At 44.2% G+C, this 22,746-nt stretch overlaps 2 protein-coding genes across 2 annotated transcripts; one reads left to right on the top strand and one right to left on the bottom strand.

The window, feature by feature from the left end:
* Positions 1–897: 897 nt before the first annotated feature.
* On the bottom strand, positions 898–3,941 carry sub1b (SUB1 regulator of transcription b). The gene is made up of 5 exons (XM_084695200.1): positions 3,830–3,941; positions 2,539–2,608; positions 1,802–1,927; positions 1,469–1,577; positions 898–1,282 (listed from the first exon to the last, which is right to left on the bottom strand). The coding sequence occupies exons 2-5, from the start codon at positions 2,605–2,607 to the stop codon at positions 1,203–1,205; spliced, it is 384 nt and encodes a 127-aa protein (XP_084551326.1). The 5' UTR covers position 2,608; positions 3,830–3,941; the 3' UTR covers positions 898–1,202.
* A 584-nt stretch (positions 3,942–4,525) lies between these two features.
* Positions 4,526–22,334, top strand: zfr (zinc finger RNA binding protein). Its single transcript, XM_084694748.1, is given in 22 exon segments — positions 4,526–4,650; positions 4,865–4,946; positions 8,786–9,068; positions 9,574–9,624; positions 10,044–10,230; positions 10,407–10,619; positions 10,958–11,211; positions 11,332–11,427; positions 11,430–11,540; positions 12,120–12,426; positions 13,241–13,422; positions 13,535–13,654; positions 13,857–14,002; positions 14,131–14,296; positions 15,308–15,564; positions 15,788–15,938; positions 16,032–16,173; positions 18,644–18,741; positions 19,668–19,763; positions 20,109–20,220; positions 20,370–20,467; positions 21,068–22,334. Coding segments are annotated over 22 exon segments (3,372 nt in total). The 5' UTR covers positions 4,526–4,613; the 3' UTR covers positions 21,251–22,334.
* The last annotated feature ends 412 nt before the right edge of the window (positions 22,335–22,746 follow it).

Here is a 22,746-nt window from a genome sequence, read left to right as displayed (position 1 = left end):
CATTACAGCACACTCCCATTTAACATTTTCTAATGTCCATCCTTTTTTATCGGCAGCAGCGATTCCACAGATGTTGAGGGTGGGAATTTTCCTCCTTTTCTTATTAGCCGACTATAATGATTGAGGCTAAATGAAATGACAGCCTATGGCATGATTTTCTCAGAGTAGCCAAAACTCTGGCTATAACTTGTTTTCTGCATGCTCATCAGTAGCCTGTACACAATACGGGGTAGGATCAAGTAAAAACTGTCGATATAGGCAGTATGTATACACTGACCAAAATAAATCATGTGTTCATAAATAATCAACACTAATAATTTATAAATATGTTAAATGTTTTATGGCTGGCATTATCTGTGTTCTTAATCGTGAGCGACACCAAGAAAGCGTTGTGTTATTGACATAATTGTCCCTCCTTTCAATGCTCGTAAAGAATACCCGTTTTTTGGGGTAAACTTGCTTCTTAAATCCAACATGTTTTCCACATTCAAGTGTTGGTTTATCCCTGACTGGACTAACACCGATACCAGCAGAAGGCATTTGTAGTCAACTACTGCCATCTTGTGAGCAGTCCGTCTTGTTTAAAGCTGCATCGACCAGAAGTGAATTTCTCCAAAAATTGTCACTGTAGAACTAAGGATGTTTCAACAGTTGTATTATACATTTCAGCTTGCATGTATGCTCTTCAAAACTGAAGTTTTATGTACTACAAAACTGTAAAAACCCCTCTGTATCAATATAACAATACGTTTTATTATGCTTTTGTAGGCTTGGGAAATATACTTATGTTTGAGTTGCTTCATGGAATCAATGATAGATATTACCGTGGCCTACTATGACATATACTGTATATCAAACCAGATTGGAAAAGCAAGAGAAATCCACAAAGACGCACACTTAAATTAAGAGGCTTAGTAGCCTTTATTGTGCTATTCAATACAAAGTACAATTCAGCACTCTTCATAACATAACTATACCCACCAGCAACAGACACACAGCACCCACTCATACACACTTTGATAGATCAAAAACAACACAAATGTCATAGCACATGCAGGAAAGACTATTTGGGACATAACTGCATCTGGCTAGTTAAAAAAGAAATCAGTTGTTTACAAAACCTTTTTCTGCCAAATGTAAAAGTTGGCGGCAAACAACTAAAATCACTAGGCAAGCTCATGTTTTGTGGCACCGCGAGGGTGTTATATTCTCTTTACCGCATCATCGATCTCAGAGATCTGGTCCTTCAGCTGGCTCCACTGTTCTGGGTTCAAGGAAATACCTTGAAGAGGCAATAGACAAGAGTCAACAAACGTTGTGCAATTTTCTGTGGCCTGAACTTTCGAAGTGTAATGTTTTCCATTGTTATTTCGCATCTGAAATGTTCCATTCATTTACTCCATGAAAATCTATTTCTAAAGGAAAAAGGGGAAATGACAGTGGGAATGTTTTCCAGCAGAGTGATTACCTTTCTTGCCTGGCTTCATCTCACCATCTTGGTTCATCCAGTATTCTCGGATGTCAATCAGCACTTTGCCTTTGAAGTCTCTCACACTGACATATCTCATTTTACCAATCTGAAACAACAAACACAGGAAGATCTTATTTTTTAATTTATTTTTTTTCAAGGCTTAATATATAATATATGTTGGCCTACATACGCATTTTATGGTCTCGGTTAATTTTTATTTATTAACTTAAAATAACTTTGACCTAAGAATATCAACCATGTCATGAATGTAACAGTACATGTAAATGTGAGGATGCTGTGTAGGAACATGCACCCTGACTTGACTCGCACCTGGAACATGTTGTCTTCCTGGTTGGAATCCCCCTTGGAGTTAGCAGAGCCTCCGGGCCGGGAGCTCTCCCCACTCTTCTGCTTCTTGGCGGGCTTCTCAGGTATGCTGGGCTTCTTCCTCTTGGCCTGCGAGGACAGGTGGTGGAGGGACGGTTTCAAATGTGGGCGGGACAGATTTCTTAAATAACAAAGGATGCGGCTGTGGAATATATTTTTCATAGTAAAAGTGTGTGTGTTAGTGTTTGGGCACATTAAAAAGAGAGGATGACCTACACCCCTGCAGAATTGGAAGGTGGTGTTTCTCAGCCATGTAAGGGTGTCATATGGGTAAAAACAACTGTCAGATCAGAGCGTGGTGTTATTACAGTAAACAGGGGCGATGGGGAAACTAATGTTTATTTTTATGTTTATTAAGTGCAGTGTATTTCAGAAGAATGTAGGAATTTGAGTCATGTTGAGCTTGACTTCTGTGTTCCGTCTCATTCTTGGAATGATCATCTCTGAAAGATTATAACTAAAAAGGTAACCAAGAGCCCCCAAAGTTCAGATTTGGGGGTAGACCTCTCTCTACACACAAGGAATGCTGAACACAGAATCATTCTTATACAGGATAAATGTGTTACATCTTCAATTTTCCCAACAGCCTCCAATACCTTTTTATTCCTGGAACGTTTACGTTACAATACAATGTTTTTGAAGGACATCAGGGTATGGGATGTGGCCAAAGAAGAACATACCTTGGTCTCCACCTCGCTGTCAGAGTCACTACCAGAAGTAGAAGACAACACTTCCTTTGACTTGGGCATTCTGCAGATGTGAACAGAGAAGGTTTACGCAGGGAAACACTGCCACCAATAGGCCACTCAGTACAGTGCAGATTCAACTCAGATGCTCATGCATTGCAACATTTCTAATAGATCATTTCTAAGATGGACGGTAAAAATATATTAGTCAAAATACAGGACCAGAAATCTAAACAAACGTACACTTATCCATTCATATTCAATCTTGATTGTAATAGGAATCTATTTTAGATTAGCTTTCAAGAGCCATTCCCAATATTAATATATATATTTTGCTTGAATAAAAAAATTGGCTTAATTCACTGACAAGTTTGCAGTGAGGCTTAAAGCATTGCTATGGTGATAGGTGATCTGCTACTAGTACTATGTTGGCAAGGTGTACATTCCATTTGACACATGCATCTAAAAATAACAATCACCGTTGTTGACCTATTAAATTCCCAAATGGATTACCACCTGCCTTCGTTCCCCATCCTTGGTCCACATGTTAAGATGCCTGTTGGCACAGCCACTGAATAACAGTCAGAGGGACTGCCCTGCCCCCGATAACTAACCGTAACATGCGAGTTTACCTCCCGCTGCCCAGACGAAGGCCACAAATCTTTGTGGGCGCCAAGGCCTAGTGTGTAAGGACCATTTTCTCTGCTGTGACTGAAGGTGCTCTTGCTACACGCATCCGTTATTGAAAACCCTTGTCCAGCTTGGTAAACACGGATGCTCGACAAAGATCGAAAACAATAACATGAAATCCAGTACCACTGCAGCGGTAGCGAGCTTGCAGGTACAAACTCATAACGTGATAACAAGCAAGCAGTGTCACTAGATAGTATTGGTTAGAGGTATATTTAATTAATACTCCTTCATTAATTATATACTAGCAGCTAGGCAAACGATAGGTAATAGCAAGCTAAAATGACTGATTTCGTTGGAATACAGCAGTCAAACGTACTCTGAACTCCAAAACGTAAAGTGTAAAGCTAACTACTTAGTTAGCTGTAGCTAGTAAGCAATAAATAATAAAACCAGGAAGATGGAATGCTATATGGCTATCGATACCGAGTAGAGCTAGAATTTTTAGCCACTCTCTGGCTGCCACCTGGTTTGCAGACTAGATGGGATGTCTACAAACTACAGCAATATGCCAGGTTTTGCGTTTAATTTAATGAAGAATTGATTGTAGTCAAACAAATGCGTACATAAATGTTTTTCATTAAAGTAGGCTTACATGGCTGATGACTGAAAAAAGATCCGGCAGTTGCAATGGGAAGAAAGCGTAGTTGAGATGCGTTTGGTGTTTGAAAAACTGCTGAAGGGCCGCACTATGGGCCGCACCAGCTTTTGTGTTCAGGGCAATATAGTTTGGGAAATGTAGTTTTTAGATTCTGGAGTTCCGCTTCGCCTACACACATGGAAACACATTCATTATGAATAAGTACAACAGTCTACTTATTTCAGGGACCGAAGATCCGGCAGTAGTGCCTGACCAATTTGACTTTTACTTAAAATTGTATGGTACACATATGTCAGGAATAAAGGAAGTTGAATGGCATAGGCATTTATTTGATTAATGTGCATTCGGTTGTCACCAGTAATTTTTTGACTTAGACTTAGAAATTAGCCAGTATGTTGAACATTCCTTAAATATTTGACGATAGGCTTTAGATAAAGCCTTTGGAAATACATAAAATAATTTAGACGGAATAAAGTCTACCAGCTTCTTATGACAAACGTGTTGATAACTGATACAGGTGTTGAAGAGACTGTTGACAAGTTAGTAGAAAATTGTGAATACTGATTTAGGTTAGCCTAAGTAAGTCATTATGTTTAACCTGTTTATCTAAAATGTATCGTTTTAGTTCGACCTTGAATTGTATCACTCATTCTTGAACTACAATACCCATATGTCTATTAGAGACAGCCCTGTAAATGTAGTGTCACTTCCTGTTTGGACCTTCTCTTATAAATACTCTGGTTTGTGAGTCAGAGTTCGTCAGATAAAAAAGAACCCAATGATTCCTATATGCCCAGTGGTCTCTTTCACTTATGGTGAGTAATTGTTTAAAAGCATTTTAGTATACTACGATGGATATTACGTTTAGATTGTTATTCATAACGTTTGTATGAGAGGATAGCTTTGGTAAACATGTCCACGGAGTTCTCGTTAGCCCGTTTTTGTGCATCTTGGCTATGCGGGGGTCTTCATCGTAGCTAGCACCAGCGCTAGCATACCGTTTACCCTCGATGTGTCTGTCCCCTGCAGTGCCCAGCCGGCTTGGTGAAGATGCCAAAATGGCTACCGGCAACTATTTTGGTTTTACCCACGGTGCTGCGGCGCAGTACAGGTAAGATGATTCCCCAGACATTTACACAAATTTGGCATATTCTGTTCCATCATCCCTCGTTGCCATTTTGTTGGGTAGTGTTACTAAACGTTATTAAATCTGTGGTTTGCCATTGTTCGAGGTTGGGGGAGGGGACAGTGAGAAGGTGATGTTAGTACACTATTCCGCAGCAGACAGTGGCTAGCTAATGATAAGTTGAAGCGCCGAGTTACTAAGTCTACGATCAGATCCGAAAGGCATTTCTGTCTACTTATTTACTTGGCCTTCTCCCACGCGGGTGACTTAATTCTCAGCATCAGCCTCGTTTGCCCCTCGCAGGACTAAAAATGTAAGATGTTTTGACGTTGACTGCATCACTGACAGCTGTCAATTTACAGGCAAGCAATGGTCAGTTACATGCTAACAAGCTATTTTGGTGTGATTTAGAAAGAGATTAGTTTTACACATGCTCATGTCCCAGGTCTAGTCCTCACAGTTGACTTCAAACGGTCACCTAACCAGTGCAGTCTCTCCTACTTAATAATAAAATGACAGCAAGTTGCTTTTCAAGAACTCCCAGAATGTCATCAGGCTTAAACAAATCATTCTTATAGAGATTACATCAACACAGAGAAACAGATTATCAGTCTTACATTTGCTGCAAGTCAACATGTTTGTAATTATTATTATTATTAATACACAGGGAGACCAGGGGGGTGTTCCATCAATTTCGATTAAGGGAAAGCGAGACTTATTTTGCCAAGTCTCACTTACTTTAGCGAGAGTTCCGTTTCATTAAGGTGGATTATTCTAGTTCGAGCTACGTAACCAAGGATCGGAACTAGCCTGATCCGTGTCAGGCTAAAAGTCAAGCTAAACTAAAATGTGTTGCAAATAATTTCAAAGAGGCGGAAACAGAATCTCAAATGACAGTGCAGTGCAGACATGATTCAGGTGTTTAGGCCTACTTCATCTCCAAAAAATATATTAATTTAAATGAACAAGTTAAGAAATAATGTCACTTTAGCTACTTATCCAGCTGCCTATTCAGTAGAAATATTTCATCGGCTATATTGACTCAAATTTTGGCATAACCTTCAACATTTCTAACTACAATTTTTTTTTTCAGTTGCTTAAAGGGGCACTGGGCAAATGCATTAGGCCCTTTGTTGTAACTTTATTGTAGGGACAACATAATGCCCAGCCTAATATTTACTCAAAACAACCAGTATTTATGGCTTGTTTGTTTATAACATCCACCTGAACCAGTGGAGTGATGAACATTTCTAGTTGTTTTATGAAGACTGTTGGTTTTCAGTTGCCTGTTTGTCAGTTTATTTTTGAAAACCCTTTTTTAAAGTTATGTGATTCATGTGGAGCGCACTTCCCCCAGCTCAACGCTCATTCATGGAAAGCCAAAGCTATTCTTCATGGCTTTAACAGCCCGAGTGCAGCTCTATGTGCACTGTCAGCTGGAAGGGTTCTGGACAAAACAGCTTCCCTCCCTAATCAACTCACATTCACCAGATACAGTGCAGTTGGAAAATATTCACACTTCTACATGTTGTTGTGTGGTAAACTTTTTTACTATAGTGGATGAAATCCTGTCTATTTGTATTCAAAATATGGTACAAGTTTATAGATTTTCAGTCATGTTTTGGAAGTGCTGCCTCAGACATGGTGAAGTTGATGTTGAAATGAGACCATGTCTGAGATTTTGTTTAACTAGTTCACTTTTTGCTGCAATTCTGTTTACAAAGACCGAGTAATCTATTTGTCAGTAAAATTATATTTTAAGACATAAAAATGTTATCCCACAATTAACAGTAGGAATCTAAAGAGTAAATTGTTAGAAAAGTTGATCAAGAGAAAAAGCTTGCTAAAAGAGAAGAGTTGTAAGGGGTACAGTTATCCTAATACTATGGCTTAGTGTTTTGTGGTTCATATCTGTACGGGCTGTTCATGTTGTTCCCTCAGGTGTTGTAGATATCACTGCATGCCTTATACATCTTGACAAACCTGACATACAACAGTCTCCAAACAATATGGAGGTACTTGTTCTTTAACTGCACCTTCACCAGTTACTTTCTGAATATGCAGTAGAACACATTTAGATGGTGTATCCAGTAGAACACATTTAGATGGTGTATCCAGTAGAACACATTTAGATGGTGTATCCAGTAGAACACATTTAGATGGTGTATCCAGTAGAACACATTTAGATGGTGTATCCAGTAGAACACATTTAGATGGTGTATCCAGTAGAACACATTTAGATGGTGTATCCAGTAGAACACATTTAGATGGGGTAGTCTGTGCCAGACCAACTCCAGTTGATTGACAGCTCCACTCGACTGCTGGATGGCAGGAACCATGGCAACAGCTTGTGTGGATTTGAAACATACTGAGATACTTAGAAAGCGCTGAATGAATAACTGGGTCATTAAGACAATGCCCAAGATGACCGACCTCCCTGTGGCTTGCCTATATTCAGCTGCACACCTTAAAATGAAGATCATCGAAGTAGAAGCAGGCCTATTAAACGATGTCATTTAACTAAATCCATTTAATCAGAATCAGAAGGGATTTTATTCGCCATGAGTGTTTGCACAAACAAGGAATATACTTTGGCAGGGAGGTGCATACATTAAACATATAGGAATATTGAAACTTAAATATGTGGACTAACTATACAAAATGAGCAAAGTCTAGCTAATACTAAGGGGAATAAAATGTAAGAGTTGGTCAGTTAGTGTAGCTAGCTGTCTGTTTGCAATTTTCCAGAACACATGTAAACTGCACATTTCAGATATAGACATAAGAATAATTCCATGGGATCCTTCCTCTATGCAGTATAGATTTTCTTTCATCATAGCTGGTATTGTTTTTATAATATTGTCCCAATGAAATCTTTCCATTGTTTTCAGTTATAACTTGACCTGTGCTGTTAGCACATGGAAACATGGACCTGATGTTTTTGACTTAAGAACTGTTCTCAGTGATAAATCACGTCTTGGAATTCTTGATCTTTACTTTGACTCTGGTCTTTGTCCCCAGAGAAGCTAGGGGACGTAAATCCAGTTCCAATCCAATTTAGGTATTAAAATGTAATAGAATGTATTGCCAATGATACAAATAATTGGTAGTACTAGTTCAATGCCCGTTATGAACGAAATACTCAAACACATGTATACTCTCGCAAACGGCTTCATCAAACATCTCAACACTGCAGGTCCCTGAGGCCGCTGAGTTATGGATCCCTGTTCTGGGAAGAATCCAGACACAAGTGTTCTGTTCTCATGGTCGGATACAGTGTCTGAGGCAGCTTGTCCCCTGTTTGAGGGCACCACTGTCTTTCTCTGCTGCTGCTGGGACCCAGCTGGGACATGAGAGAGACTCTCAAGAGACTGCCCTGCATCTCAAATAGTCCTCTCCTGCAACAAGCATGGTTATGGTTATTTAATTTCTCATTTATTCAAATCTGTATTGATTTCACCCATCTGTACCAGGATTGTTTCTGCTCTTGTGTTGTGCTAGCAGTGATGTGATGACATTTCTTAAGCTTTTCACATACTTTCATCAAATTACACTGTGGGAAGCGCTTTTGGGGAGTCTTTAAGAATGACAACATTCTGTTGTTGCTCAATAACAAGGAGGATGACTAACTATCTGCTGCTCTGTTGAGGCATCTCCAGGAACCACCGTGTTCGTTGTCGACTTGCAGGAGTGGTTTTTAAAGCACGTCATTGTCGCCTGCGTTCGTCCTCCTCATCCCCTGACACCTAAGTGTCCTTATCTGATAAGATGACCTCTGCCTGACCTCTGCCTGACCTCTGCCTGCCCCCCTCCTCCCCTCCCAGCCAGCAGCCGGCGGCCGGGGTAGCCTACACCCACCCCACCACGGTGGCCAGCTACACAGTGCACCAGGCTCCGGTGGCAGCACACACCGTAGCTGCGGCCTACGCCCCCACCGTTCCCACGGTCGCTGTCGCCAGGCCAGCGCCTGTCGCCGTGGCAGCCGCCGCCACGGCAGCAGCGTACGGGGGCTACCAGCCGGCCCATACGGCTGCCGACTACGGCTACGCCCAGCGCCAGCAGGAGGTCCCTCCTCCGCCCCCCCCGGTCACCTCCCAGAACTACCAGGTAAGGGGCTTCGTGGGAGGAACAGGGGGGGTCATATGGTGTTGTTGGCTTCTGGGTGTTAAAGGGGCATGATGCCGTTCTGGAAGGAAAATAAATGGCACGTTTCAAGGCATGTGACCGTCCAGAATTTATGATATTATTTTAATACTCAAGTGTCACAATTGATTTAAGAAGTTGTTTTTTTGACCAAATTGGAAAAGGATGCTGGATCTCTAAAACTGTTTTCCATTTCTTTCCCCTATGGGACCCAGATGTTAGTTCGTTTATCACAATTTCTGTTAGATTTTTTTGCATGAACTGTTTCTCTCTGTTCCAAGATCACTGATGTGTAAGAATGAAATACAAAGATGACACCTAGAGTACAATCAAAAATTGTACGTTATAGCCTTGCAGTAAAAATGTTTAAATTCATGTTTTCACTGATCAAAATGCACACACACAAATACAAAAACTATTACAACTGAAAATATCTCCATCCCACCTGATGTATTACCTTTTGCAACAGGTTACTTGTAATGGTCCCGTTTTCAGTGGCAGAGACTTGCCAATATTCCAGGTACTGCCAGCCCCGTTCTCTACCCTACATGCTCTGGAAAGTATTTGGTGAATTCAGGTAATCTGGGACATTTCTTGCATGCATGTTGTCATCGGAGCTTCCTGTGTAACTAGTGCCCCAACCCTCTCTGTGACACCACACCAATCACGGTTTGTGATTTCAGTCACATGACATCCATGCTAAACCTAGAGTCAAAGTCATGTGGACTAGACATTGTCATAGCAGGGAAGAAAACGCTCTGGAGTTTAGATGTCCCACATCACCCAATGTCCCAGATTACCCGAATTCACCCTACTTTCTGTAGGCGCTGTATACCATAAGGCATCACCTCAACACCACCAGGCATGAGCTCGAGGCGCCGGCTGTGTGATCCTCTCTCTGAGGTGCGCTTGTTTTGTCTTCCTGCGCTGCACCTCCAGGACTCGTATTCCTACGTGAGGTCGACGGCGCCGGCCGTGGCGTACGACAGTAAGCAGTACTACCAGCAGCCCTCAGCCTCGGCCGCCGTGGCTGCAGCCCAGCCCCAGCCCTCCGTGGCCGAGTCCTACTACCAGACCGGGGCCCTGGCCTCGCCCTGGGACTCCACCTGGAAGAAAAGTCTCCAAGGTCCCTACCTTGACATTGTTTTATTGACTTGTTCCTCGTTCTGTGTACGGCATGTTTTGCTCAGGTGTTTCATCATCGTTCCCTCTATATTGGCCGACTCCTCTGTCTACTTCAGTGTTTTACAAAGGAAGCCTCAGGATCTGTCTCTAACCTCCTGTTCCTTCCCCCTCTTACAGCCCCCAAGCCAGGCTACACCCAGGGAGTAACCCCCTACACCCAGACCCAGCAGACCAGACAGGTCACAGCCATTAAGCCAGCCACCCCCAGCCCCGCCACCTCCACCTTCTCCATCTACCCCGTGTCCTCCACAGTCCAGCCTGCCGCTGCCTCCGCCGTCCCCTCCTACTCCCAGAGCCCCACCTACAGCACCAATGCGGTCACGTACTCCGGTACCTTCACCTTCTTCCTTCCTCTTCGGTTCCGGTAATGTCGACAGATGAACTTTCCATGCAGAGCGTTGGTTGTTACCGCTGCAGTAGCTTCCGTTTTCGATTGCTGCTCCTATTATCCTTTCTTGCTACAATTTTTAACATGGAAACCAGTCCATACATGCTTTTTAGACTGTTGAGATGAGTATACGTGTACAAGAGAGGTATGGGGAGCAGGGATACCTTGTACAGAAGTTGTTTCTATCTTCGAGTCAAATGTCTAGGCCACTCTGAACAGGAAGTTCCAAGGCTTCCCTCTTGCCTGAGCCTAACTGCCCCTCCCTCCCTCCCCGACCCAGGCACCTCGTACTCCGGCTACGAAGCAGCCGTGTACTCTGCTGCCTCCACCTACTACCAGCAGCAGCAGCAACAGCAGCAGCAGCAGCAGCAGAAGCAGGCCGTTGCTGCAGTGGCAGCCACAGCAGCGTGGACGGGAAACACGTTCACCAAGAAGCCGCCGTTCCAGAGCAAGCAGCTGAAGCCCAAGCAGCCTCCCAAGCCTCCGCAGATCCATTACTGTGACGTCTGCAAGATCAGCTGTGCCGGCCCTCAGGTGAGCCAGCCTGCACTGACCTGCTTTTACCCCACGTGTCTTTTATAAGGGAAGTCTTGGAGAAATCTCTTAACATCTCCTCCTTTCCCATCTCCCAATCCTCCCTGTCCACACTCCCAGACATATAAGGAGCACCTGGAGGGCCAGAAGCACAAGAAGAAGGAGGCGGCCCTAAAGGTCTCCCAGAGCAGCAGCGGGGGGACCGGCGGCGGGGGAGGGGGGGCTCGGCCCGGGGGACCCAGAACCAGCTACGCTGCGAGCTGTGTGACGTCTCCTGCACCGGCGCCGACGCCTACGCTGCCCACATCCGGGGTGCCAAGCACCAGAAGGTAGGAGGCTGTCCTCTGCTCTGCTGTCCTCTGCTCTGCTGTCCTCTGCTCTGCTGTCCTCTTGTCAGAGTGCAAATGCAGCAAGGCCTCAGTGTTCTGTGAGGAAGGGGTTAATCAGTCAGATCTCTACAGGGATGGCGTGCTGTGTGATTGATTGTTGGCCTGTCATGTGGACAGTATATCAGCAGTGTCGTTCCATGATGACATGCAGCTGTCCCCTAATCCCCTGCGTGCCAACACCAGTAGTCGCTAGCAGCGTCTATCAGTTAGGATTTAAAATTGCTGGGGATTTATAAATTGTAACTCCTTGGAAAGGAATATTCATTCATATTTGTTCTACTAAAGCCATTTCTAAAATGGTGATTAGTAACCAAATGATTTTGAACATTTCTGTATGTCCAGACTGTGTTGAACTGGCCTTCATTCAGATGATGTTCTGGAGCTTTGGGTCATCATCAGTCCAGCCAGATCAGAGTATCCCAGTAACCCACAGGAAGAGTTTTAGCGAGACTTGCACACATTGATGTGATGACATCCTTGTGTGTAAGCGGGCAGCACCTCACTCTCTGACCCCTCCAGGTGGTGAAGCTGCACACAAAGCTGGGGAAGCCCATCCCCTCCACTGAACCCAGCGTCGTCACCCAGACTGCATCCTCCACCTCAGCTGCCCCCAGCAAGACCTCCAACACCTCCTCCTCCTCCGCCCCCTCCTCCTCCTCCGCCCCCTCCTCGGCAGTGTCTAACTCCCCCTACCTCAAGCCGGTAAACATGGTCACCAGCGGCGGCTCGGCTGGTTTGGGCAAAAGCCCGGCTGCAAACAGCAGCTTCTCCAGCAACACCACCCCGGCCGTCAAGAAGATCAACACGCCCAAGATCAACTTTGTAGGTGAGTACTAGGAGTGGGAATCTTTTGGTATCTCACGTTACAAATCGATTCTTTGAGTCACGATTCAATTTTAAAATAGATTCACGATATCCCCCCCACCCCTAGTGAGTACAGACGCTGTTTTTGTTATGTATTTTTGCTTTTTTTATGTTCAGACCGTCATTTTGTAGTCTTGCGATGTCTGGAAGCTCCAAAATAGCTTTGATGCAGCTCAGCTAACAGGAGACACGCTAGCTTTAAACCTCCAGCGAACAGGAGACACGCTAGCTTTAAACCTCCAGCGAACAGGAGACACGCTAGCTTTAAACCTCCAGCGAACAGGAGACACGCTAGCTTTAAACCTCCAGCGAACAGGAGACACGCTAGCTTTAAACCTCCAGCTAACAAATGTTTGTTTGTTTGTGGCCACACTGGTGTGTCAAAGCATCGTTTCAACAGCCTTCTCAAATGGCACCGATCTGCTCTGAACTTCTGTCAGCATTTATTTTTTGGCAACAAGACTGTTTACATTTTCTTGGCAGGTCACTTAAGCTATCAGTTTGCCCAGTCCGTGAATACTTGAGATTCAGTCCTTGTTTGAGGGCTGTTTTTGCGTCAGTTTGTTTAGTCTGCAGATCATCTTGCTGCAAGAATCTCCTCGGGTTCTCGCTCCACCCTCAAAATAGTTTGTGGAAGAATTTAGGAGATCAGAAAGAAACGACCTATATGCGATCTAGTATCTTTTGACAAAGCACATGGAACATCTGTTAGACGTAAGCTGTGATTCCAAGAAGACATCAGTTCTTCATCACTCCTGAATTCTTCCATTTTGAAGGGGGGAACAAGCTGCAGACCACTGGGAAACCAGAGGAAGCCAAAGTGGAGATGTCCAAGCCTGGGCCGCCCCCATTGGTCCCTCAGGTCCAGGAGTCCAAGACAGAGACTTCTGACTCACTGTCGGCCCTGGCAGCGCTGCAAAGTGACGTCCAACCGGTTGGGCACGACTACGTTGAAGAGGTTTGTGAGAGATTTGTATTCCGAGGTTGGACCCGATCAACAATACCAGAACCAGCTAAATTTGTTTCAAATGTTCCCTGGTGTTGTAAATATCTGCCGCTTGGTTCTCCAGGTACGCAACGATGAGGGGAAGGTGATCCGGTTCCACTGCAAGCTGTGTGAATGTAGCTTCAACGATCCGAACGCCAAGGAGATGCACTTGAAAGGGAGGAGGCATCGCCTGCAGTATAAGGTTAGTGGATAACTAGTTTGCAGGCTGCGCTTTTTTGGGATGGCACCGTCTCTACCCTCCTACACTGAGAGGAAAAAAAACATTTTGATAATTTACTGTCAAATGATTTCTTGGTAGTTGTAGTCCGAGTGAGAGCTGGTGGATTAATAGTGGGTCTTATATAATACTTAATAAAATGAACCCTTTGTTTTGGGTGCTGCAGAAAAAGGTGAACCCCGAGCTGCAGGTGGAGGTGAAGCCCAGCATTCGAGCCCGAAAGATCCAGGAGGAGAAGATGAGGAAACAGATGCAGAAGGAGGAGTTCTGGAGGAGGAGGGAGGAGGAGGAGCGCTGGAGGATGGAGATGAGGTACACACACACACACACACGGTGCTAGAGAACGGAGATGAGGTGGTGATTCCCTGACTGCACACATGGAATGACTTGTATTCTGTCTGAGTCTTGGGACCATCCTGACTGTGTTGCTGTGTGTCCAGGCGCTACGAGGAGGACATGTACTGGAGGCGGATGGAGGAGGAGCAACACCACTGGGACGACCGACGCCGGCTCCCTGACGGAGGGTACCCCCAGGGCCCCCCGGGGCCCCCAGGCCTGCTGGGGGTCCGGCCAGGCATGCCCCTCTCCCAGCCCCAGGGACCTGTGGTAGACTCTCCCTCTCATTCTCACTCATGCGCTGAAGGCTAAGCTTACTTGGCAATTAGAACTTTAGAATTAGAAAGTTGTCTAGACTTTCATGTTCCAGGCAGGGGCTTAGGTTTCATTTAGGGCTGCAACAACGAATCGATTAAATTGATTATTAAAAGCGTTGGCAACGAATTTCATTATCGATTCGTTGTCACGTGATTATTACACCACTCAATAAGTCGCGGAGATGTTTGAGTATTTTAAAAAAAGTTTAATTGAGCGAGGAGCAGAGCGGAGGTAGGAGAAAGACCATCGGAGAGACGTTGTTGAGTAACGTTCTGAAACACACGGCGGAGAAATCATTACAACCCAAGTCATCCAAGGTGTGGGAGTATTTCACACTAAATACGTCAAAAAGGTGTATTACTTGAAGGAGGTGAAGTTAATTTCATATTCGACATTCGTCTCACATTCGGAAGAAGCTACTTTGCAGCGTCGCGTTAGGGACCGGGTGAAAACGACCCATACAATTGAAAAAGGTAAACTTTTTTAGAGATTTTATTATTTTTATATATATATATATATATATATATATATATATATATATATATATATCTCATCACACACATACATACGCAAATCTTAACGTTTTCAAAATTGTGAACCTTTCAATTTTCAAAAACAAAACTCAAATAAATTGCTCATCTCTGAAAATAGCAATAAATCCACGCTAATATGATTAACATTTTCAAAATTATGTGCACATTCTGAAGAGTTTTTGCACTGTCAGTTAGGTTTTTGAATAAAGGGTTGGAAATTAATGCTTTGTTTTTTGATCCGATTAATCGAAAAAAAGAATTGATAGATTAATTGATTACTAAAATAATAAAAGTTAGTTGCAGCCCTAGTTTCATTAAACATGGGTTGGACGTGTCCCAATTGCAAGTCTGTCCCCCTCCTTCGACTGTAATGAAGAAAATGTGTATTTCACAGCTGCGTTGTCAGTTATTAACACAGTCTGTGTTGCAGCCTCCCCGTCGCCCTGACTCCTCTGACGACCGTTACGTGATGACAAAGCACGCTGCCATCTACCCCTCGGAGGACGAACTGCAGGACATCCAGAAGATCGTGTCAATCACAGAGCGAGCCCTCAAACTGGTGTCTGACATCATCACAGACCAGGACAAAGACAAAGAGGAGGACAAGGACAAGGACAAGGAGAAGGAGAAAGAGAAGGAGAAGGAGAAGGAAAAAGAAAAAGACAAAAAAGAGTTCCCCAAAGACAGGTGAGGCGTGGGAATGTTCTGATCAAACGATTGATTTTAGATCAATTGTTCCACAATTTCATGCTTGAAGTGAAATGGTTACCCTGCCAAAATATCCACGAGTTCTTAGAAACAGAACATCCTCCAACATGTCTGCACAGTAGAGCAGAGGATCGTGCAAGTCTGTTCTTCCAGACTTGTATTTCACACACGTTCCTGGGTGTGTGTGAACTGTGGTGTGCAGGGCGCTGAAGGGCGTGATGAGGGTGGGGGTGCTGGCCAAGGGGCTGCTCCTCCGCGGAGACAAGAATGTCAGCCTGGTGCTGCTGTGCTCAGAGAAACCCACCAAGACCCTGCTGTCCTGCATCGTGGAGCACCTGCCCAAGCAGCTCACGGTACGCACGTACGCACGCACGCACCCAGTCTAGACAGCTACGTGATGAATTTGTTCCAAAGCGTTTTGAGTGATTTCTGTTTGTTCCCCTTAGCTGGTGACGCCAGAGAAGTACGAAGTGAAGGGGTCTGTAGAAGAGGCCGCCATCATCCTGACGTCCTGCGCTGAGTCCAAGATGCAAGTGACCATCACGCTGACCTCGCCCGTCATCCGCGAGGAGAACGGCCGGGACGGAGGTTGGGAACGCCATCGCAAACCTGTTCCCTGTCCCGCCCCCCTGTTTCCCTCCTCTTCTCTCTCTTCTGTGATATCAAATTAAAATGTTGATTCATGTCCTAAAGAGCCCTACCCCGCTGGCACTTAGAGGAGTGGAGAGAAGGAGCAGAGACAGAGAGATATTTGGTACTGTGTCTCCTTACTCCTGTGGGTAGTTCTCCTCAGCGACACGCATCGCAGGTCCAGTCTCCAACTAAGGAAGTGCTCGAGCTGTGTGCTGAGAAGTCTGTTATCGTAAACCCATCATCACTCTTAAGCCTTAACAAATTTGAAATCATATTTACGATATGAATTCCAGTTGAGGTCCAGCTCCTCACATTGTGACGCAACGTATGGGCAAAATGTGCATTTAATTCAAACGTACATCAAAGGGCTTTCAGACTGCATTCTGTCAAACTGGAAGTAGGGTGATTCTCCTTGTCTTGATGCAGGACTGTATAACGCTCCCCTCTCCTTAATATGTTTTGGGGGCGTGCCTTAATAATTGGTGAGCTCAGCACTTCCTGTTGAAGAGTGGAAGGGGGTGGGGTTTAGAAGTGCCAGCAGTGTTGCTCTTAGGTCCTCTGGCACTCTCCTTCAGTGCTGCTCAATACTGGCCTTCCTGGAAAACCAAATGCATGATCCGTGTTTGCATTGTGTTTACTAGTTAGACCCCCGGTAAGATTTTTGTTTCCTGTGTTCGAGGGGATTCTGTTTACAAAACACAGTGCAGAATATTTTACCACTGGGTCATTTATTATTATTTTTAGAAAGGGGGGAAAAAATTATTTTTGAATTTACTTGCCAACAGTAAAGAACAGAAATGACAAGGCAAGATTGGAAAGGGTGTGTGGGGAGGTAGAATCTTCACTTGAGGAGCGTGTGCACAACTCGAAGTTTGGCATGAATCATGTCAATGGAAGATTTGTGCAGAGGTTCGAATTGCGCATGTGTGTTTCAAGTAAGGATTTTGCCTGGGATGAATTACGGGGGGGAAAAAATAAAAATGTTGTAGGTCACAGACAGGAACAGGATGTTGGGTCACATCCTCACAGGAAACAAACTGTACTTTAGTCTGGTGATGGAAGCTCACCATTCTGAGGGCTGTTGTTCACAAGTCCTCCCCTGACTGAGTTGGTGTCCTCCTCCATACCAAAAACATAATCTCAAAACATCGCAGTGACGTTCTGTGCAGAAAGGACGGTGCTTGTTAACACGCCAGCCATAATACTACGCATTCATCTGCATTGGAGAGTTGAGAAGAAAAAAAAGAAAAAGTAAATTAGCCCATTTCCAATGGGCTATTTATTGAGGAAGTGCACAACTTCAAACCCACTGCTCATCCTTAGGGGAGACTCTGCTAGCTCAGGGAGCAAAGCTATGACAGAGGAATCTTGTGGTTCGACCTGGGTACAGCCATCGACATACAATGACTGTTGGGCGTTCAAATCTGGTGATGCCAGGTGTGCATGCAGTAATGTCCTAACCCCCCCTTCGTGTGCTGGGAGTGGTCATGTGGTCACCAGCACGCAGAGCTGCCTCCATGTGTCTGTAGCGTGTCAGACAAACCCAAAGTGCTCTTCTTTGTCTTTTGTTTCCTTTTTCTTTTGTGGAAAAGGGAATACACCTACCACCTGTCTCTATTAGAGGCTTGGTACAATCCACACAGCTCCATTAGAGACTTGGTACGATCCACACAGCTCCGGAAGGATTTTTGACCAGGGTGTCCCCCAACCACCCCCCACAAACACTTTGCCACACCTACCATCGCCATGCCACCATACCACCCTTATCCCACCCTGCAGTCATTAGCACCAGAGCCCCCTAACGGACGGTTCTGAAGGGATTTTATTTGAAGCCTCTTACTGGTTCGCTCGTTCCATGTTTACACACTACTAACCATTCAATCACTGGAACACTCATCTGTCCCACCCCTTATACTCAGAAATGCCCACAGTGTCATTGAATGGCCAGACCGTGGTTCTATGCATATAAGACATCCTTGTTCATGCATTCAAGAGGTTTCATTTGAGTGTTTCTTTAGTTTTTGCACACATTGAATATTCTGGATGTAAAAGCTGAAACTGTCACATGAAGTCTCCAGATTGCTGTGACCCTTCAGAGGTGTGGCCAGCCATATGCATTCAACACACATTTAGCTCATTTGACTGAATTACACAATCTATAGCATCAACATTGCATACAACTATACATCCATGGAACCACATTCAAAGCGCTTAGATAGTTCTCAGCTCCTTGAACGAATACAATCGTCATTAGTTTTCTCATACAGTCACTTATCAACAAAAAAATCAATCTTAGGACAACAAGTTTCTTCAACCAAACACCTCCTGGTATGTGTGGCAATGTGTTTGAGTCTTCACCAGTCTTGCTGACCTGGTCAAACACCCGCTCCTCACCTCCATTTTGACAATTCGAATCCATTTTTAGATGTAACCTCGGGTGTGGTGAAAGACCCAGCGGACGTCTTGGAAAGGCAAAAATGCCTTGACGCTCTGGCTGCGCTGCGCCACGCTAAGTGGTTCCAGGTTCGGAACATCATTTTACTTTTCTTATTGTAGCCTTATGAGATGTATTTGTTTTTAATTTTTCAGTTAGAAATTTCATTTAGATTTCATTTGTATAAAAAGGAAAGAAAAATGAAAAAAACGTATTCAAAAAAGAAATCTGGATACAATTTGAACATTTAGAATTCTTTTTTTTTTTTTTTAAGAACTGAAAAATATTCAAGGATGCCACCCGTAATGTTAATGTTGACCAGGAAGACACTTCTACTGTTTTGATGTAGTTCTTGGTTAGAAGAAATGGTAGTATTCCTGTCTTTTAAAATTTGTTTTAAATAACAGGCATCCTTGTATTACCTTCTTTAACTCAGAAAACAGTCTTATAGTTATAACAAAATACACACAAAAAACCTCTTCCATAAGGCTGCAGAGTATCTTTGCATACAAGTGTGTCATCAATAAGAGCTTTCATGTTGAGCGTTTGTACTTGGTGATTTATTTTGATTGTAGAATAAGGATTGAGAGAAAAGGAACATCTGATTAGTTTACTGTGTCACTGCTGGTTGTTCACAGGCAAAGTAAAGCAGATTTCCTAAGCTCTTTCAGTCCCTATGCTATCTTTTCAAATGGGGCTCTTGTACTATTAAGTACCTTGTTTGTGGAATACTTGATAAACCTGAGGTCAGGGTTTATAAGATGACAAGGAAGTACCCCCTTTCTTGTGCATCTTGCAAACTTTGAACTCATTTTACTAACGATGAGGTAAAATACTGCTGGGAATGGCAGCTGATTTCAACCAATTGGGGCCAAAAGACACATATTATTTTTCAAAAGCTTCCATTGTGTACAGTAGTGTTTGGACCTCTTTACAGAAACCATCCTGTTCTATGACCGCTGTTGCTTTCTATGGCTCCTGTCGCCCTGCTAACGTTGACTTTATTGCATCAAAGGCTAGAGCCAATGGGCTGCAGTCCTGCGTGATTATAATTCGTATCCTGCGGGACCTCTGCCAGAGGGTTCCTACCTGGTCGACGTTCCCCAGCTGGGTGAGTAACTGAGAAGGACATGCTGGGCTGCACTGTTAGAACTACACACATAGTGAGTAACTGAGAAGAACATGCTGGGCTGCACTGTTAGAACTACAGACACACAGCCCCCTCCTTAGGTACAGGGACGTTAAGTACAGAAAAAAACAAGGAATGCAATTCTATTTCCCAGTTTTTGTTTGATCCAAGGAGCCAAAAACTGTAGTCTTTGTTTTTAGTTTTGAACCTGTGACTTTCGTGTTATAGACACTATAGATAGTGTCTGGATGGTCTGTAGTCCTCCAGCTTCCCCCCTCCACTGTGTTTCTGGTCGTGGTCTGACCCCTGCCTGCCCCCTGCCCCCAGGCTATGGAGCTGCTGGTTGAGAAGGCCATCAGCAGTGCCTCCGGAGCCCTCAGCCCGGGAGATGCACTCAGACGAGTCTTTGAATGTATTTCCTCCGGCATCCTGCTTCCTGGTACGGCTTTTGTCTTTTTTGTTCCCTGAAACATCTGTTCCTGTAAGATTGTGTGTGGCTCATTGTCATCTGATGAAAAGGGAAGCATATCTTGTAGGGTTATAACATTCAACTGTAAGGTGTGTGTGTGTGTGGGGGGGGTTGTCCAGGTGGACCAGGGTTGGTGGATCCTTGTGAGAAGAATCCCACAGACACCCTGACAGCCATGGAGGAGCAACAGAGAGAAGACATCACCTCGAGCGCCCAGGTACCCCCTCACCCTGACTGGCCCAGGTACCCCCTCACCCTGACTGGCCCAGGTACCCCCTCACCCTGACTGGGCCATGATCAGAACCAAAGATGCCAAGTCGAGCTGATTATCTATCTGTTGTTCATGGAGGTGTGAAACCATGAAACTCAGAAACTTCAGACTTAATGGAGTCTGACGTGATGCCTTTTGGCTACATGGTTGAAGCCGTACTTGAAATTCATCTGGCAGTTTAAAACCATTGCGTCCTCAGGAATGAGAGTCTGAGATGACCAGCACTGCCCCGGGGCTTGACCGACTGTCAGGAGACATCTCGTCATGTCTGCCATCAAACATGCCCTGTGACTGACTATCAAAGCACTCGCTTGCCAGCTCAGAACTTCACAAATCCTAGTCTCACATTCAACTACTGCATGCACACATATTTTGCCTGCCAATGTTGCATTCCAACAGTACAAGTATTCATCATGTTGCTACATTGTTTATGCAATTTGATGCTTCGTTCATCTAGCTAACTTAGACAGTCCAGTAGATGGCCACTTCCATGAACCCCTCCTTTCCAACAGTTCTAAGGCTGACCTGTCCTTTCTCCTCATCCAGTTTGCTCTTAGGCTGTTGGCGTTCCGTCAGATCCACAAGGTCCTAGGCATGGACCCGCTGCCCCAGATGAACCCGCGCTTCAACGTGCGCAACAACCGCAAACGGCGCCGCGACAACAGCGACGGCAACGACAGCTTCGAGGGCGAAGGGAAGAAGGACAAGAAGGACTACGACAGCTTTTAGTTAGGCCCAGGGTTAGGGTTAGGCCCAGGGTTAGGGTTAGGCCCAAAGCCTCTTCTATCCCTCCCATCCCCCCTCCATAACTAGTCTCTATATATACACATACCTCTCTGTTGTCACTGCTATTAACAGCTGGGTGCCTCTTGTTGTAACTGGAGTCCAGTGTTACATCCAGCTTGGTCTTGTTGAGCGACGAGTTCACCTGTCGACCTGCAGCTGCACAGAAGGTCCAGAGTTCAGGTGTCTGTGGTGTGTGGCTTTAGCTGTAGACCAGGCCGACCTGGGGATTGCACCTACACCTCTGCTAGCTGAAGTTCTCTAATCCTTTATGCTTCTCAAATAGAAGTAACCTTGACAAATGCTTCCCAAGTTCTGCAACCACTCCTTTTTGGAGTTTTTTTATTTTATTAATTTTTTTTGTTTTTTTTGTTACAATTTTGATTCGATCAGGTAATAGATTGAATATGAATCCCGATGTTAAGGTCTTTTTCTAGTTTCATTCAGAGGGTTGGCCGTTAGTTTATACCCGTAGTGAAGCACATAATTTGGTCTGTCATTTTATGTTCCCAAGATGTCATGTTCGAATATGGTTTATTTTTAAGTGTCTAATGCAAGTGGTATAATGCTATGGTCTTGTCAAAAATCTGGACTGCAATGTTAACAAGCTGCTGTGGATATGTAGTACATTTCTGAAGAAAACACTGATTCCTGAGATATTTGTGTTGGTAGTGTAGTTATCACTAAACGTATCTCTAATATATATGAAAATATTCCTATAGTCTTGCAATAGATCAGTCTTTCGGTTTGTTGAAGAACGCATGGCAGTGTTGAGATTTGTTCTTGTATTATGGCTTTTTAACTTTTTGTTTTGTTTTAAAAGGATTAATGAGGAAATTAATGGATTGGTCTTTGAATTGGTTTGACGTTGGATGGATTAATCAAATAATCTATACAATAAGAAAAGATTGGGTTGGGAAAAAAAGTGTAATGTTGATGTTGTAATCGCGGTTCAATGTAGATCCATTCTTTGTCTGCGTCTGTATCTCTGCTTTATGACAGGCAGAATAAAGACATTTCCTGAATGAAAGTTTGGTTTTCTCGCTTGAATTGAGTTTTACACTAAACACACAAGGGCGGTGGAGAGGGGGACGAACACATGCCGTGTAAACGTTGGATTAACCCAATTTTTTTCTGCAGATTGTCATCCCAAGAACATAGCTAAACCCTTATGGTTTAAGAAGGCGGCCAATCCACTTTTAAGGGGGCACCACCAAAATGTATTTATATTCATAACCGCGTTTTAGTTTTTTAGGCAGCTGGCCGGTCGTATTTTTCACCAGGCCTAATGCCGTTGCTTTAGGCCTAATGCCGTTTTCGTGTAGTAAAATGTATAAACAAGCTCAGTCTCTCCCGCCCCGCCCCTCCCCTCCTTCCCTCTCATTGGCTGTGGATACTGTCAACTGGTAGAAAATAGATTGACAGCATCCGCATCCAATAGA

The sequence above is a fragment of the Hypomesus nipponensis genome, chromosome 28 (genome assembly GCF_054491055.1).
Source record: "Hypomesus nipponensis isolate SF chromosome 28, ASM5449105v1, whole genome shotgun sequence".
NCBI classification, from domain to species: domain Eukaryota; kingdom Metazoa; phylum Chordata; class Actinopteri; order Osmeriformes; family Osmeridae; genus Hypomesus; species Hypomesus nipponensis.
The sequence above is the reverse complement of the archived record's forward strand: the minus strand, read 5'-3'. Positions and strand labels throughout refer to the sequence as shown.

Excerpts from the sequence above, each read along its gene's own strand:
- sub1b (XM_084695200.1), bottom strand. The coding sequence starts at position 2,607 with ATGCCCAAGTCAAAGGAAGTGTTGTCTTCTACTTCTGGTAGTGACTCT. Across the intron at positions 1,928-2,538 it reads ACAGCGAGGTGGAGACCAAG|GCCAAGAGGAAGAAGCCCAG; the intron begins GTATGTTCTTCT and ends CTGTCCTCGCAG. Across the intron at positions 1,578-1,801 it reads AGGAAGACAACATGTTCCAG|ATTGGTAAAATGAGATATGT; the intron begins GTGCGAGTCAAG and ends TTGTTGTTTCAG.